The sequence below is a fragment of the Paroedura picta genome, chromosome 6 (assembly GCF_049243985.1).
Source record: "Paroedura picta isolate Pp20150507F chromosome 6, Ppicta_v3.0, whole genome shotgun sequence".
NCBI lineage: Eukaryota > Metazoa > Chordata > Lepidosauria > Squamata > Gekkonidae > Paroedura > Paroedura picta.
The window spans coordinates 98,049,930-98,068,647 of NC_135374.1; the positions used below are offsets into that span (position 1 = coordinate 98,049,930).

General features: G+C 44.0%; 1 protein-coding gene across 5 annotated transcripts in view; it reads left to right on the forward strand.

Moving 5' to 3' along the window:
• Window positions 1-18,171, forward strand: part of LOC143840746 (maestro heat-like repeat-containing protein family member 6) — a 49,218-nt gene extending 31,047 nt beyond the window's left edge. Inside the window, exons 11-17 of one of the 5 annotated variants that reach the window (XM_077344272.1) lie at window positions 1,128-1,292; window positions 5,029-5,184; window positions 12,010-12,102; window positions 13,688-13,790; window positions 16,464-16,529; window positions 17,545-17,662; window positions 18,072-18,171. In XM_077344272.1, the coding sequence (XP_077200387.1) occupies window positions 1,128-1,292; window positions 5,029-5,184; window positions 12,010-12,102; window positions 13,688-13,790; window positions 16,464-16,529; window positions 17,545-17,662; window positions 18,072-18,084 (714 nt within the window). In that variant the 3' untranslated portion in view covers window positions 18,085-18,171. Of the gene's footprint in view, window positions 1-1,127; window positions 1,293-5,028; window positions 5,185-12,009; window positions 12,103-13,556; window positions 13,645-13,687; window positions 13,791-16,447; window positions 16,530-17,544; window positions 17,663-18,071 lie in introns of those variants that run through there. The other 4 variants (XM_077344271.1, XM_077344273.1, XR_013232371.1 and 1 more) reach the window with 4 other exon arrangements.
• The last annotated feature ends 547 nt before the right edge of the window (window positions 18,172-18,718 follow it).

Consider the following 18,718-nt stretch of genomic DNA (forward strand, 5'->3'; position numbering starts at 1 on the left):
CCACAGATGGGATTGCAGGGGAAGAATCCTGAGCACATGGCCTGAGAGATCCCTTTGTTTAAGTTGGGCCACTGCCCATTTCCTCTTTTTTCAAGAAGAGAAGCCTCTCTGCTAGTGAGAAGGAAGGTGTCCTCCATTAGGCTCTCAGCTCTGTCCATCTGCTGATGTGTGGGCATGTAGGCCTGCTTGCAATGCCAGCCATAAGGGCTTGCAATGTTTTTTCTTAATTATTTATAATTTGATTTATAAGACCATCCCTCTCAGCCCAGCCATCTCAGGGAGGTGTTTCTTTTGCAACTACTTTTAAGCTTTGGTGCACTGATTTAGTAAGAAGACTGAAGCAAATGAATGTTATATATAATCTGTATAATCTTTCCAGTAAAGATTATTCCTTTGAAACCTCAAAGCCGTTGTGAGTCTGGATCTGTGCCTAATCCACAAAAGGTAACCTATAACTGCAAATGCTCTGTTACTCTGCAGTTCTATTTTGCTGGAGGGACCTTAAACAATTCCACAGGGCCTGTAAGACCCACAAGGCCTATGGTTGAGGTCCAAATAGACCACCACCAAGAAGTGCTGGCCTTGCTGCTGAAACAGAGGAAAGAGCTGCCCACCAAAGATCTTGAATACCCTCCCCCTATTTCAAATTAGTTGGGGGCTACTGTACATTACAAATGCGTTTTGCTGATTATGCCAATTTTGCTGTGTAAATAGTTGTTTTAAAACCAAGTTGTTTCCTGCCCGGAGCTACTCAGGAAGGGCGAGCTACAAAAATAAAGATTTATTCATTTTGTTAGACAGCCCTAAAAGGTTTCCAGAGCTTGGACTCGATAGCACTGCTTTTGGGAAGTAGGTTTGGCTGCTACTTGGTGAGGGTTGAAAACTACACCCCTTCTTAAAAGAAAGCTCTGCCTAAGAAGTATATGTTTGCCACTTTAGCAAGAAGACAACTACATGCCCGATCAGCCATGTGCTTCCTTCCCTTCTCTTGAGTGAGTGAGTCCAAACCACTCCGACGTGGGGTTGGCCCTCTCTGGTTTCTTGTAATCATATATAGCGTACTCTGTATTCCGCAGAGCTGCTATGGCAGGTGATCGAACGGTAAAGGAATCCCAATGTCCTTTCAGAACAAAGAATTCACCACGATGACTCTGAGTATCCTTCACAGTTTTAATGACCCTGATGAAAAGGTAATCTTGACAGCTTTTGAAGTCGTAGGCAGGATTGCTGCGAAGAAGAACGTTGTGGAACATGTGATGATCGCGCGGCAGCTCCAGCCGTTCTTGACTGATGTAAGTCGACAGATCTAGAGACTATATAGGTCCTTGTGCCTTGCTGAATGTTCACCACTTAATGCAGTTCTGTATTCCCAGTGAAATCCATCACCTGAGAAGGAGTCACTTCCAGCAAAGGTCCCATTTCTCCTGATAGTTTCCCTTCTGTTCTGTTATATTCAGCATACTGAATTATCTTCCTGTTCCACTTGTCTTTGCCCCATACTATTTCTCCCCTGACACTCATGAATCAATGGTTAATTACCTCTTCCCCTTTAGTGGAGCTGGGAGCTTCAATACTTTGTTTTTACTTTATAGGAAACAAAGGTCACTGCTCATAATTGTTTTATTGTTGCATTTATTATTGTCGAGTCCAGTCCCCTGTTACAGTCATGAGCAAGTTTTGCTTGTTTGCCTGGGCTTTTGAGGGGATTTGAATAGCAGACATATTTTAAAGGTGGGATAGATTGGGGTCTTGTTATTTTACTCTGGTTAGAACTGGACATGTGTTTTAACTATCTCTGCAAGCCACCTTGAGCCATGAGCAAAGGCATGCTATAAATGTTTTCATAAATCATTTAATAAATTATGAAATGACACTGGTTAGAAAAAAATTAAAAGAACAGGGAGGAGAAAGAGGCTTTTGTTAAATGCAAAGCAAGCCTGGGGGGGGGACACCTTGAGGCAGTGGCAGAGCATCTGCTTGGCATGCAGAAGGTCCCAGGTTCAATCCCCCGGCATCTCCAGTTAAAAGGACCAGACAGCAGGTGATGTGAAAGACTAAGATCCTAGAGAGCCATTTCTAGTCTTAAACAACACTGACCTTGATGGGATGGTGATCTGATTCAGTATAAAGCAGCTTCAACCCACTCCACAGAGAATGAGAGAGAGAGAGAGATTATAATTGATTCATGAATACTGAGAGAACTAGGTACCCCTGCAGGAGAACATGAAGTAATTAATTATGCTTTATATAAAAATATAAAGAGAAGAACCTCTTGAAAGTCTTACCGTTTACATTGGTTGGTACTGCAGTCACATTTTAGGTCCAAACACATGGCAGAAAAGGGATACTGAAAAAATCTAGCTACAGGCGGATTCTTGCCCATTGTGTGGAAATGCACTCTACATAATGGCACCGCCATTGGCCATCTTCCGTACCTGGCCCCAACCTCTCAACGGACTCCTTCATCCCAGCCTGAATGCTGGAAAAGGAGAGCAGGACACTCGGCCTTGGGTAGAGGCTGGGAGCAGGGAGAAGACAAATGGGCATGGTGGCTGGGGGTGGCCACCACCAGCCCTGGCCAGCTGCCTCCTCTGCTATCCATCTTCCACCCTGCTTGGTCCTCAGCTACTGCAGCCTCAGCTACCCACTCCACGGTTGACTTCTTTCACATCTACTGGCACACTTCCTCTTTCCCCTGGCTGTCTGTCACGGGTGGGGGCAGAACAAACAGATGTCACATCCGTTATCATTTCCGTTAAAGGGAGTATGCTAGTAGATGTGTTTCCACATCAAAAAGGCAGGAGGAAATACTGCAGTGGGCTGCCAGCAATACCCTCTGAGCTTTCCATGAAATCCAAGTGAATGAATCATGGATCATACTGCATCTTCCTATACCATCTATTTGGAAGAACCCACAACAATACTCAGTGAGATTTCTGAGTATATAGGATTGCCCTGTAGATGTATGGGAAAGTGAGGAGTTCTGCCAAGTTAAACCGCAACTACCAGGCTCTCCTCAATAATCCCGGGAGGTCACACAATGACATTCTGGGAGTCTTATTCAGGCATCTGTCCTTGGTCTTCTTTCATTTGTTAAAGATTGCAGCTGAAGATTTCTTCTCAAAATTCAATCTACCAATCTGTAGCTTTTCCTTCTTTATCCCCCAAGCTTTAATTCACACAGTAGTCAATGGTAGCTATTGATTCTCTCACCATTGTACTGTCATAGAGGTATAAAGGGAGGGGAACGGAACAGCAGTATGCCCTTCATCCTTCCTCTAAAATGCTGAGAGGGAAGATGGAACTTGTAACTAATCCATACAAATGGGACCTGGAAGGAGATGCAGGGGAGGGTGAACAAAAGGATTCCTCCCCCCCCCTTTATCCCCAGATAAGAGTGGGTTGGTCACGGAGCCTGATTCCTTTCCCTCATTTCTACCTATTAAGCCCATTTAGAAGATGTGTAGGTTTTTATATCCCTCTTTATACACCATATACACACACACACGCACACACCTTATGGAGTCTCAAAACAGCTTACAATCAAATCTGGTTCTCCAGATGAGAGTCTGCTGCTCTTAACCACTACATTATGTTGGTACCCATTTCATCCCTCAAATATTCTCTCTCTTTCTCTCTCTCTCTCTCTCTCACACACACACACACACACACACACTGGTTTTTCCACATTGGAAAAATCCCTCTTTTACCTTGCCATATCCCTTCCACTATTACCCTTTCACTGTGCAAATGATGAACATTACAAATAGTAAAGTGCATCTCTTGTTCGCTCATCCTGTATCAAGTGATATAGCAGTGTTCATACCTACGCTGTTAAATTAAATTCTCCTTCTACAAGGAAAGCTGTTCCTGGAGAAACACCTGTGGCAGACCCATTCTGTGGAAACAATCTAGACCCATCTGTACCACAGACTTAAATGGGATTTAATAATTTTTCCTTTTCCCCGGGAACAATTCTGCAAGAGGATACCAAGGTTCTCCCATAGGAAAACTAACAGCTCTCTCAAGAATCCACTGCTCCCAAGTTTCTTTGGTGGTGGGACAATGTTTATTTGTTTGTTTGTTTGTTGCATTTTTATACCGCTGCTCCCAGAAACTGGCTTGCAGCAATTCACAAAACAAGAAAAAAATACAAAAATATCAGTTAAAAATATCCATTAAAACAACCCCAACACATACAAAAATACCAAATGGCAGTATACTAAATATCCTAAAAAGATCCTACCTCATGCTCCGGGCATCATCCTCAGGGTGTCTGTTGTGGGGAGAGGAAAGGTGACTATAAGTTGCTTTGAGACTTCTTCGGTTGGAGAAAAGTGGCATATAAGAACCAACTCTTCTTCTTCTTCTATAGATAGATATAACAGCTGGGCAGTAGAATCAGATTCCTAGCGCAGTCTAACACTGCACTAGGATCCGGGGGGGGGGGACCCAATCAAATACCCCAGGGCTTCCACCCGGCCTCAACCAAATGCCTGGTGGAAGAGCTCCATTTTGCAGGTCCTGCAGAACTCAGAGAGTCCTTGACAGGGCCTGCAGCTCACCCGGGAGCTCATTCCACCAGGTAGGGGCCAGGACTGAAAAGGTTACAGAAGATTGGTAGCAGGGTACCCTTCATTTTCTACACATTAGAGAACAGGGTGCATTTTTCTTGGCAGCTGTAGGGAGATGAGAGGTCATCAGCAGGCATTTATTAAACAAAGCAATGGATTGCACTTAAACCAGCGCAGACTGACTCCCCTGCCCCCCATCCATTTCGATAAGGAAGAGCAAGATCTGTGTTGGTTGATTTGCCTAACCCACAATTACATTGAATCTCCCAAGCAGAATCCCAACTGCAAGAAAGTGTTAGTTTTAAAAACAACTGTGCTTGACTCTCCCTGCATTTTTATAGATATGGGGATCCTGGACAATAGCCAGTGATTCAGGCTTCAAGGTTGGGGTCAGTTTGGAGTCTCTGAGAAAGGCCATCCAGTTAAGTCTTCTTCTTTACTCCTTCCTTCCCAGGGGAGGGTCAAGGTATGCTGTGCTGCAAACCAGCTATTTCAAGACCTCCTCAAGAACCTCGATCTGAAAGATAAGGCCCTTATGCAGGACCAGGTTCTCAACAGCATTGTCCCGCTGTTGCTGCACATGCAGGATCAGCATCCAGAAGTGGTCAAGGTAAGGAATGCGACACCTCTCTGCAAAGACTTATGTGGTCCTACAGAAAGGACAGCAGTGCCAGGAGATGACGGCAGCACAGAACACATCCTCCTGGAGTGCTTGAACTAGATGGTGTAGTGGTTACAGTCTCAGACTAGAAGGTGAAAGACTTGAGTTCAAGAGATGAATTGAGAGAGATGGTTTTTTATACCCTGCTTTTCACTACCCAAAGAAGTCTCAAAGCAGCTTACAGTTGCCTTCTCCTCACAATAGACGCCCTATGAGGTAGGTGGAGCTAAGAGCTCAAGCAGGACTGCTCTGCAATAACAGCTCTAACAGAACTGTGACTAGCCCAAGGTCGCCCAGCTGGCTGCATGTGCAGGAGTGGGGTATCTAACCTGGTTCTCCAGATTAGAGACCCCCACTCTTAACCACTACATCAAGCTGGGTGATCTTGGGGCCCATCCATGCTCACTCACAACCTGACCGACTTCAGCAGGTTACTATGAGGATAAAATGAATAAGGGGAGAACTCACTGGGGGACCTTAAGGCAGTGATTCTCAAAGAGTGCGTAAAGGCTGAAAAGTTTCCCATGACTTTTCCATTAGTGGGCTGCAAGGCTCGGAGGATGTGAAAGGTTCAGTAGCAAACCAGGATTTTCCTCAACATAATGTGTGAAAGGTAGTCTGTTGCTCAATAGTGTTACCCATATATAAATATTAAGCATGGAAAAATTAATTTGTTCAGAATTTTATGTTGGGGAGTAGCTATTTATAGGTGGGTCCCAAAAAGTACTGTACTCTTAGAAGTGACCGGGATAGTCCAGGCAAGCCTGATCTCATCAGATCTCCAGATCTAAGCAAGGTAAGAAGGGAGACCACCAAGGAAGTCCAGGGTCACTGGGCAGAGGTAGCCAATGGTAAACCATCTCTGTTTGACTCTTGCTATACAAACCCTATGGGGAGGGTCTCTGTAAGTCATGTGCCCTTTGGCAGCTCTTTCTACCAACAATCTAAAAAATAGGCCTCTTTTCAATAGGTCAGAGAATCGATGCCTTTGGAGCAACCATCCTCTCTTAGGTTCAGTTCCCCATCAGCTTTATGATAATTTTAACCTACCTTGCAGGACTGTCATACAGATAACCTTTCCCTCAGGAGCAGTTCTGTAAAAGGATTCCAAGGTTCTTTTAATAGAGGACTACCAGCACAATACATGTAAGCCTTTTGGACACACGGAGCCACTGCTTGGTCCACTAGAAAGCAATTTCTGCGTGCAGAAGGAAGAGGTGTAAGGAACTAGTTCTTAGGAGACAGAAATTTAAGGTGCTACAATGTTGGGGGAGGGGCTATGGCTCAGTGGTAGAACATCTGCGTCACACACAGAAGGTTCAGTCCTCGACTCTGACCTCTTCATGGCTGATTCTGCATTTACATTGTTTTTTCCATTGTGGATCCTACTGAATTCAAATCAATTTGAACTTAGGTCTTCCTCTATCCCCCCCTCAATTGAAACAGAAAGTGTTCTGCACTTAATTGGGGAAGCTCAGTGGGGAGCGGAGCCAAGCAGGAGTCTCTTTCTTTTCTTGAATGGGTGGTGGTGGTGAGGATTGGAGACAGCAGAATAGGAGGAAATGAATCCAAGAGGCAAATCTCTGCTGAGAGAAGTTAGGGCTTCTGGAGCGCAGTTGCTTTAAGACAAGCCTCACAACTGGGAACCAGGAAGTCTTTGAACTGATGCCCTGGCCAATCAGGGAACACTGCTTTGCTACGAGGCACAGAGAAGGGAGCTCATTCACAAAAAGCAGGACTCGACACACTTCCTGATGCCAATTTTTCAATTATCAATGGTTATATCCACTCCTGGATATCGTGGGGGAAAGGTAGGGTCACTCTGGATCAATCATGCATGTTGCAGAGGGAAAATGTAAAGCACCAAAAATTAAAATGGAAGTCGAATTCAGTGCAGATGGCAGGGATTTATTCAGACTGGGAGTGGGTAAAAAGTCCCATGCAGACTTCACCCAGGCAAAAAGAGCACATAGCAGGCAATGTAAAAAGCCTCTTTTGGAGACCCTGGAAAGCAGAACCCAGTCAGAAGAGACAGAAGGGCCTTGGTAGACCCATGATCTCACTCTGTACTTACCAGCTTTGTGTGCTTGTCTGTATTCAGATGCCCACACCAGAAGCATATTATTAGTTAGAAAGCTGCAGTTCATTTACACATATTTAGTATAACAGACTTTAATTAATTACAGTGTCATTTCAAGCAATACAGTGGGTGACAAGTTATTTAAATGCTTTAAAAAAATCTGTAATTGTTAAAAGCAAATGGGGAGTAGGGTGGAAAGCTTGTTGCTGGGTTTAGAAACAAAGTAGTTTGAACGCCATGGCAATGCAGGACTTCTTCTGATCTTGAGTTTTGGAGACGGGTTACTGTCATGATTTCAAGTTCATCTCTGGTACTGTAGGACCATAACCCCCCCCCCCCCTTCTTTTTTTATTAAATGAAATCTGGTGGTCTCCTAACAACGGCAGTCCCTAAAAGAACCCAGTGAATTTTACTTGGCAGGAACCACGTTGTGTACAATTGCTGCAGATTGGTAAAGCATGGGCTGTTTTTCTTCACACTACAATGTATTTGCCTTCCTTCAACAAGGTTTTGTATCAATTGTAGGTCTGCAGACATTTACATTTATGCAAATTGGGGACTTAGTCCACCACATTGCATAAAATGTGTGTGGTTGCCATACCATGGGAATGGGGCAGTGTACTGCCTCCATACACAAGAACCAGTATGAGCGTGGAAAATCCACAATTACACAATGCAGGAGGCTTTCTCAATGAGGGTTCCATGGAACCCTGGGGTTTCTTGAAATGTCCTGGAAGGGTTTCCCGAATGGATGGGAGTTAATTCATTTATATATGTTTGTGTGTTAAACTTTTAGCAGGTGATATGACCATACATGGTCATGTTGACCACCCTCCCCTGCTCCAAATGGCCAATGACAGGCCTGGAGGGGGTGGGAAGGGGAGAGGCTAGAGTTGGGCGCTTCGGCCACCAAAGTGGCCGTTTGCACCGAAAGCAGTCAATGCTGCGGCTCATTTACACATATATGCCCACAAGCCGCAGTGCTGGCTGCTTCAGGCACAAACAACTGCTTTGGCGGCCCCAACCTTGGGAGAGGTCCTAGGTGGGCATGTATACAGCTATGCTTCCTAGCTATACTGTGCACCATTGTGCCACTTCTGGGCACAATGTTTCGGGGGTTTCTGCATGGTGAAAAAGTTGAGAAAGGCTGTGATCACACATATCGGGTATATTTCAGGCAAGCCCATGGCCATAAATATTTTGTCGGTTGGGCCAAATGTTATTTAGGGGAGTAGTTTAGCACAGTGGAGAGTGCACATTATGCATCTGTACAGAACTGCCATGCTTATACTTCTAAGTAATAAAGACAAGTGGTATATCACACAAACACATTTCAGGTTTATTACAAGGATGTAACAAGTAATAGCACACATTTTCAAACTGTTAGCTATGCAGGTTAAATGGGGTTAGAGCACCAAAAAAGAGAGATTTCTTATTGCACCAAGAGCTATTGGGACAGCAAACCTAGTACTAGCTGTTCTTCCACTCAGGAATCATGTAACTAGGCTGCTGGACATAAGAGACCCAGGTTTAAGTCCCTACAGGCATTCACCTACTTCACTGGATGGTTATTGTAACCCACTAGCCCTTTGTGCAATTTGAAATCTGGTTGGCATCATATATGTGAATCAATTCTGTATCACACCATCTTCATCACACTTGTTTGCAACCTCCTAAACTTGTGACTGTCCCCTCTACTGCATGTCCTCCATTTGATAATGATGCTCATTCCCAAAATGTCCATAGTTTCAATAACATTAGAAAATCAAGCAGCTACATAGCTTAGATTAGGGATTCCCAGCCAGGGGTCCACAGACCCCAGGGGTCCATGAGAACACCAGAGGGGGTCCGCGACATTTCCCCTCTTGCCTCAATGAACTTGACTACAAGCTAGGGAACAAGCCGCTTCCATTGTTTCCCTTCACGAATGTGAGTTCTCTTGTTTCTGCACCTGAGAGGGGTGCCAATTCCCACCTTAAAGCACATTTTGTCTCTCCCCCATTCAGTCCCCCTTCAGCCTGCCTGGTGACATGCAATTTCGGGGGGGGGGGGGCAGAGAGGTATGGCCAGCTGACATCCTTCTGGGACTCCTTGAAGCCAAAAAAAAATTTCAGGGGCTCCTCCATGATCAAAAGGTTGAAAAAGGCTGGCTTAAATCTAACTAGCCATGAAAAATTTGGCTTCTGCACCTCACCCTTCCTCCCTCCTCCATCTTCCTCCAAAAATGAGGGGGAGGACCCTTGGGGATATGACACAGCAGCTGAGGAAGGAAGGGAGACTCAATAGGAATCCCCCTTCTTATGTAATCAAAAATGTCTTTAATGCTGTGGTCCCCAGCATCCTTCCCTCCCCCTGAGTCCTGGCCCTGCCTCTCCCCACTGAGTCCAGGGACCGCCTCCCCTTGTCTGCTCTTCTGCCTTTAATAGCAGCTTGATCTGAAGAAATCAGCAGGTGATGCTTCAGGTGACATGGGAATAAGCTTAACGGAACATCAAGTTACACTTAAACAGAAGCAAGGGAAAGATCTATTTGTATGCTCCTCTGGGAAAACTCCTGAAGAGTGAAGGCAATCCTTGTATAAGTACAGATGAAGCTAACTTACATGGAAACCGACTGCCCGTCCATCAAGGTCAGGATTGCCTATTTAAACTGGCAGAGGCTCTCCAGGGCTGACAGAGTGTGTCCATCACTGAGTCAAATAAGAAAACATTCCTTCACTGCCAAAAGGGCGGTGGGGAATGAGCAAGTTTGGTAACGTGGGAAGGGCCAAACGGAAGCTTGAATTTGGCTCTTTGCATTTTCACTTCCGCCTCCTGCAGGAGGCTTGGTCTTGCAGTTTGGAAAAAAAACAGAAGGCATTTGCTTTCCTTCTTCCATTGTTGGAGTGGATCAGTCATGTCTTGTTCGAATGTAAAATATTAACAGCATTGCTTTCTGAATACCTTCAAATATTGGCTAAATGCATTTTAGGGTTCGATCAGATAGTCTATTGGCCTGTTTATTGAGAGACTCTTTTAAATTTAAATGGTTCTCTACCCTCCTGACTACACTCCAACAAATTGGCATTGACTACAATTACATCTTATCTCTGAATGAATCTTCCATTATGCGCCAAATTAAACAAAGGCTCCTCGATCAGGAATTCCAAAAAGTCCATCCTACTGTTCCGGCAATTTGCTCTCCACGTGCTCTTGGTCTCCAAGTGAAGCATGGGATAATGCTGGCTTATTTCTATAACTTAGCAAGTCCCATTTATCGCAGGGCGTTTTCGCTTGCGCGGCTCAACGCCTTTCCATCCGAAGTATTACAAGGGAGATTTGCCAAGATTCCTTTCGAAAATAGACTTATGTCCCTGTGAATTAAACACTCCTGACACCATGCAACATACCTTACTGGATTGTCCCTTTCTTTATTGTCCATCGAAGGCATGTTAAACCTCTTATACCCAAATGGAGAAATCATTCAAAAGACCTGATCTGCCAATTTTTGTTGAGCGATAAGGATGCCAATGTCACCTTTATTACGGCTGAATTTTTGTCTTCCGTTTTAAAACTTAAACTGCTTGATGCATCCTGACTATCTCTGTTCATTTTGCTAATCTGCTTTATGCAGGTTTATTGTGTGTGTGTGTGCTTTCTGAATATTTGAGGAAGCAATGCCTTCAGCTTCTTCAGCCAGACAACATCAAATATTGCTAGATTTGCCTGGCTAGCAGCTGCAATCAGGAGATGGGCTCTTAATCCTCTTTTGCTTTTGATATGTCGGACAAAAGAGGTTAATTTATAAAATCTTAAACACCTTTCAGTGATTCTTACTAATGCTATTTTAATGTTATATTTCAGGATGACACAATTACATTATCCTTACTTGTAAATTTGATACTTTTCGTATATATCTGTACTATGACTACTGGTCTATGGACATCAATAAACAATTTCGGTCAATCTGGCTCATTCGTTAATTCCTCCCAATTCCCCTCAGGTTGATAAGGTGCACATAGCCCTTCCTGTTGCAGTCTTCCTTGCAGGAGCTTCTGGAGGTGGGCAAAGTAGACGGCTTAGGGCAGGGGTAGTCAAACTGCGGCCCTCCAGATGTTCATGGACTACAATTCCCATGAGCCCCTGCCAGCAAACGCTGGCAGGGGCTCGTGGGAATTGTAGTCCATGAACATCTGGAGGGCCGCAGTTTGACTACCCCTGGCTTAGGGTTCAGGCTAGGGTGGATGAGGAGGCCAGGTGCAGCGTGTCCAGCTTGGAGAGCTTGGTGTTAGGTGGCAGCACCCAGGGCAGGCTGGTCTTGAGGCCCGAAAATGCCTTGGTCAGTGGGCATGCAGGCAGGAAGATCGTTTGCTTGCAGAAAAGCACTGAGCTCTGTTACGGCCAGCAGTTGAATGCTCTTTGCCTGCCTTTGCCAGTGCCAAATGCTCCTAGAGCTCACCTCTTCCAGCAATTTGCACCCCAGGGCAGATCATCCTACCTTTGGTATGACTGGTGAAGCTACTTGGTGAGGGGATGGGGCTTAGCCGGCTGCCAGCTTCCCCAAGGCTACGGGCCTGATTTCGGGGGACTGTGCTCCCCCAATATGTGTATTTGGTGGGCTCCCTTTTCTTGTGGATATAAAATCTGCACAGGCCTTGTTCTTTTCTAAATTCTAGGGGGAATTGTCTTTGCCTGTTTTTTCGTTTTGTTTTGCAGAGTTGTAGAGAGAGTTTCAGACAGTGCAAGACCTTGTTGGGATGGTCTATAAATGACAGCCAGGACACTTGGAATGTCACCTGCAAGCACATGGTGAGCCCTCTCCAGCATACTGTGATTCATTCATTACTTCCTGCAGTTTTGAATGTCAGCAAACTCTGGGAGGGGGAGGAGACAGGCTCCTTTAGGTTAAGAATGGATGTAGGCAGTGGCGATATATCGATGTAGCACATGTAGTACGGGCTTCTACACAGTGCCTTCCCCCCATGGATCAGGGCTGTAGCCTCTCTCCTCCTATTTCCCCCTCTTTAAAGACACTAGGAGTGACACCCCCTTTCACTGTGTTGGCCTTGCACCCTCAGTCTGGCTGCTCCCACCGCAATTGTACTCTGCAAGGGCCCCATAAATCCTTAAACTGGCTCTGGTGCTACAAACCCTGCAAATCCTTTGCACCCCTTCCATGTCATTCTTAATAACCTACTAATTCCTTAGAGAATGATCCACTGATGTCACAGTCCTGGATTAACATTGGCTCTAGGCCCATCCTAGTCCAGATTCCAGCCTGGGCATGGAAAGAGCTCTAATCGCTCTAATCACTCTTGTGGATGATCTCTGGAGGCAGGGGCAGGGCTGCTCATGTTGCTAGATCACATGGCAGTGTTTGACAGAGTTTATCATGAGTTTTTAACTCACTGGCTCATCGATGCAGGGATATGGGGATCAGCTTTGCAATGGCAGGTATGCCCTGGACCACCTACCTTTGAGTCTCGGCCCCTGAGGAAGGAGGTCACAATGAAGGGGGCTGCAACACACATCAACTGGATCACTGGGAGGCGGTCCCTGAGCTTAGTGGGGAGAGGCAGGCAGTCTAGGGAGAGAATTGTCACTCCTTCTGCAGGATCATTCATGAATAAGGGCAGGGTTAAAGTAAACTCTGTTGGTCTAACAAGGGGGGAGAAGACAAGGAATGGGAAGGGGATAAAAAGGGGGGAGGAAAGGGGGAAAAGGGTGTTGGTGGTTGGTTATGGAGTGGAGAAAGAAGCGTGCAGAAGGAGTGACAAGAGCTAGAGGAAGATGCTGAGAGAGGAAGAATTTGAATCCAGGAATCCAACTCCCAGGCAGAAGTGGAGGGGAAACAGCCCAGAGATTCCACTCCAGAGAGCGACAAGGAAGACTCTGATGGGTTTGCGTCTACCTTGTAGAGGAATTCATCTGATAGTGTTAAAATCTGGCCTTCCAGCCTGTCGGCAGGATTATTGCATATAACTCCAAAAGCTCAAATAAAGCATGAGCCACCTAGAGGCCTCTAACCCCATCCTGCATCTGTAGTCATTTGGGACTAGAGGTCCTGGGACCACCCAACCTCAAGGGGTACCATCACATCCTCACAGTTATCCATGCCAAAAGGACAAGATTAAAATCTGACCCACAAAAATTTCTGTTGGATCCTTACTCTACTGGGTGATAATTCTGTATTTAATGATTACATTTATTATTACTTTAAAAAATGAACTTGCAGTCACTATTTCTCCTGTTTCTATTATTAGGAGGAAGGTTATTCTGCAAGCCTTCGCAAGTTTTCTGTTGTTTTCAGAAGGATGCTTTGTCCATAAACATTACAAAAACACATCTGATGTAAGTGGTCATTCTGACTCCTATACAAATATTTGCTTTCTAGGTTAAGGAGTACCCAGGAAAAGTAAGGAACTTCCTGTACCAAGCACAGGACTACAGTCGAAACCCACAAAGGTCTTCAAGAACCGTAGCCAACATGTTTATAAGTAAATAAACCACTTTCTCTACCCCTCCTAAATACTACCATAACCCTACTTCTTTACTTAGCAGCAGAAAGACCCAATCCAAATTGGCTCCATGACTGCTTGTCAATTAGTGAATCGAGTCCACACTCAAGCACAACTTGCAGTTCACCTCAGTCCTTTTAGATCAGAGCTTTGCAAACTGTGTCCTTAGAAGAGCTGTGGCTCAGAGATAGAGCATCTGCTTAGCATACAGAAGATCCCAGGTTCAATCCCTGGGTTCTCCAGTTAAAAAAGACCAGGCAGTAGGTCATGTGAAAAACCTCTGCTTGAGACACTGAAGAGTTAGTGTCTGAGTAGACAGAATTAACTTTGATGGACTGATGTTCCAATTCAGTATAATGTGTTCATATCAAATATTCATCTGATCAAAAGATCAGTAATGGTGGGCAGTGTTCCCTAAGAAATAGATTTACCAATGTCCTCTAAAAGTGATCTTTCCCTGCAATGTACCCAAAGGGGCTGAGCAGGTCCTATTCTGCTTGGATTACCTGTTTACACCAGCAATAGGATATTGTCTCAGTAGCCCAATTTCATACTGGGAGAGTCACATGGATGGTGCCAAGTAGGGATGAGCATGAACTGGTTCACAAGACCAAATTTGTCACAAACTTGGCCTAGGTCACCAAACTTTTTTTTCTGGTTCAGCTGTTCAGGCCATTTAAACCTAACAGCTGAGTAGCACAGGTCTGCAGCTGACTTGTTACATTTAAATGGCTGCCAGCCATTTCAGCCTAACAGCTGATGTGTGCAACCATTGTGCTGTTAGGCTGAAATGACTGGCAGACATTTAAACCTAATAGCAGGGCAAATCTGCCCATCATTTAACACCTCACAGGCAATTCCCACCCCCCTCCTGTTCATAGCAAGAGAAAGATGGATCTGAACTGAATGGCTTGGGACTGGCTGTTTCAAGGCTGCCCTGAAACCCAAACCAGATCAGAATGTTTAAGTTCATTCCCATCCCTAGTTCCGAGTTTGACTTTTTTGCTGCAAGCCACCCCACCTGTCAGTGTCACTTCCTCCTACTTTGAAGAGGGGAGAAGCAAAATGGATCAGTGAAATGGCTCGCAGCCATGTAAATCTAACAGCAAGGCAACTCTGCCTGTCACTTAACCACACACAGGTGATCCCCCCGCTTTCTCGTGGTCACAGCCAGCCACAGCCAAAGAAAGGTGGATCTGAACTGACTGGTTCGGTCCATTTTTTCTCATTTCAGGGTTCAGTTCAGAGTCCCCTCGAACACTGAATCCCATCTGAATTTTTAGGTTCATGCCTATCACTAGTTCCAGGTTGAAGAAGAAAGAATCCACAGGTTGAATGGTAAATGTTTTTCAAAATCCAACTATTTCTTGTTTTTATTGGTGGACTTTCCAAAAGTAATCTAACATTCAGAAGTAACCAAAACGAGTTCCCAGGTATGATACCCATTTTCAAAAGGACACCTTCCTCAATTATTACTTCCTATATAACAATGATTATTTATTTGTTTGTTTGTTTGTTTGTTTACCACCCTTCCCAGAGGGCCAGGAGGGTTTACATAAAATGTTTAAAAAATTCAAGAAACAATCCATAACATATAAATGACCTTAACGTTAATGCTACTAACTGATAATTGTAACAAGTTTCTACGAAGTTTTTACATCTATCTTAAAATATCACATTGAGTGATACTTTAAGATAGATGTAAAAAATTATTTGACCAATCATTGTAAGTAATCATCATTATTAAGGAAGCAATCACCAAGGAAGGTTTCCTTTTGAAAACGGGTATCATACCTGGGAGCTCGTTTTGGTTACTTCTGAATGTTAGATAATTTTTGGAAAGTCCACCAATAAAAACAAGAAATAATTGTTGGATTTTGAAAAACATTTATTATTCAGCCTGTGGATTCTTTTTTTCTTTGTCTTCTGAGCAATCGACAGTTCTACCTTGCATTATCTCTAGTTCCAAGCATGCCTTTTTTGAACTCAGCCTTGCTCACACTGATAAGGAAGCACGGGAGAATTGTGCTCCACGTCTTTCTTCAGAAGGGTGAGATTATGCAAGTATGCACAGGTAGGCAGTGTGCACAGTGTGTGGTGGAGCATTCACTGGAATTCTTGTTCAGAGCCTGCTGAAACTTGGAAACCTGACTCTCCCAACCTCTTGAACAAAGTTTGAGTCCGGTGGCACCTTTAAGAAAGACAAAGTTTGATTCTGGCTATGCCCACGAAGGCTTACGCTCAAAATTAAACTTAGTTGGTCTTAAAGCTGCTACTGAAACTTTATTCAGTTGCTTCAGACCCACATGGCTACCTACCTGGATCTGTCTCCTACCACTTATAAAGATATTTTGTGTCAGGCTCTTGGTAATGATTAACGCTCTTCGTTTTCTGTTTTTATGTGGGAACTGGATTTATGGTCCTGCTGCTTTGTTTTATGTTTTAAAACAACATTCTGCTTTATGCTTGTTTATAGTTTTGCAGTTTAAAACCAATAAATACATTTCTTACCCAGCTAGCAAGCCCGGGGCATTGCAGAAGGTAGTGGCACACCATAAATAGTACCCATTGCTACCAGAAAGTGTGAGAAAATGAAATTGAATCCCGTGTCAATGGCCCTTTTTATTTACATTCAGTTTGGCATATCTCTAGACACTATCTTTGAACACATGGAAGCTGGGTGTATGCAGAAGGAAGAACTGGACTTCTTGCGGCAAGGTAAATAATAATATACTCTGGTTTGTAAGCCATTTGAGTTGCCTTGTCTTACAGGAATTTGTTGTCTATCATAGCCTGCACAGATAAAAACAGAAATAAAACAGATAGGAGGCTTGCAGAAGCAATCTGTCTCAACTGATCTGTATGCAAATTTGTACCCAAAATACACTCTGTGACTTCTTTCAGCTAGGCCATTTTCCTTTATGAATTCATGATAATTCACTGAACTGGGGTCCCCAACCTTTTTGAGACTGTGAGCTTTCTTTCTTTCTTTCTTTCTTTCTTTCTTTCTTTCTTTCTTTCTTTCTTTCTTTCTTGCTTGCTTGCTTGCTTGCTTGCTTGCTTGCTTGCTTGCTTGCTTGCTTGCTTGCTTGCTTGCTTGCTTGCTTGCTTGCGGGATTTATCTACCACTCTTCTTGGACATACCATCTTCGGGCAGTTTGGGATTCTGATGGTTCACAAGCACAAGACGGCTGCCGTTGGTGGTGCAGTTACATGCACGCCCAGAGGTAGTTCTAGTGCAGGGGTGAAGAGGGATATTTTTAAAAAATACACTGGTGCAATGAGTTGCCATCTGATATTAGGATCCTGACAAAGGGGCTATAAGACAGAATTATTTTGCCTATGGCTGAGGCCTCCCATCTCTCCTCCAGATTTCCTCCCGCCATTTCTTCTTGGCTGGACATTGGCTCCCGGTCAAGCTGTAAGCCAGATGGAAGATGGTTGGGGCAGGGTAGGGTAGGGTAGTTGGGTAGGGTAGTTGGGTGGGGTAGGAGGGGGTTTGGGTTGGAAATTTTAATTTTGACTATGAATGTTTTAACTATTAACTGTCTCAAGCCTGCTTGGGGAGAGGGGTGCTCTATAAACATAATCATCATCATAGTGCTACTCTACAGAATAGCTTGTTCCTTGGTTAAACAAGCCTAATCCAGAAAATCCAGTGTAAGTGACTGGGTATAAAATGGAGTCATTCATGCATTATGTTGTTGATCTCCCTTTTGCTTCTTTGTTCCAGCTTTCGGTTCTTTGCCACTGGGAAAAGGTCATCCTGTCCCTTTTGTCATCCCTCCCAAACCAGTGAGAATATGCAGGTATTGCCCAACAATACTCAGATGTTTCTGCTATTTCTCACGGTAAGTTGGGCTTCAACCTGTCATGTGGAAACAAAAAACCTGAATGACCTCAATGGGCACTTCTTTCAACAGCAAGAATAGAAATTGTGGGACTGAAAGGAATGATATTAGGCGGTGGGATGAAGGGTAGCTTTTGCAGTACTGAAAAGATATAGACCAGGGCCCATTCTGCACTCATAGGATAATGCACTTTCAATGTGCTTTGGCAGCTGGATTTTCCTGTGCGGAACAGGAAAATCTACTTCTAAAGTGCATTGAATGTGCATTATCTGTTGCATGCACAATAGGCCCAGATCTGTTTTGTTATACACTGTAGAATTTTTTTTTGAGGTAAAATGAGTGCATGTATTTTACTTTTACTAACAGCCTAATAATGTTTCTATTTCTTGTGCGCTTTTCTGCCTTACAGATCCCGAATATGATATCTGTATCTGAAGCTAATATCCTTCTGAATAAAGTGGACTATATGAATTTCACAACAAGGTGTTATTGTGGAGTCCATGTCTGGTGTTACATGTGCTTGTCGGTAGATTTTTGGTAGAAGAACAGAACTGGACTTCTTAGGAAGAAGTAGACTCTCCAGCATCCAAAGAGGTAGTCTGTTCTACTTTATCTGACAAAAGGAGTTTTAACTCTCGAAAGCTCATACCTGTCCCCAAAATCTTGCTGGATGTGACTAGACACAAATCTAGCTGTGCTACTTTAAAAGCTAGGAACACCTGTGTAAAGAGGCTACCAAATAAATTAACAAAAACAATGACAAAAAACCCTCAAAGCTTTTTCCATTTTTGCAGTCCAGCCAAAACAACCTCTGGATTTGTTTTGTTTTCAAAAGGATCTTTCCTCAATGGCTAGGACTGCATTTACAATTTTTGTAAGACAAACCAAAAGCCCAGACCTCCTAGGACCAGAAGCATCTTTTGTAGACTTCACTTGAAGGTGGATCATAGAATCATGGAATAACAGAGTTTGAAGGGACCTCAGGACAAGGAGAGGGAGAAGGTTTTGCCTTACCTAATAGATGTTACTAAAATTATTACAAAATAAATGAAGTAA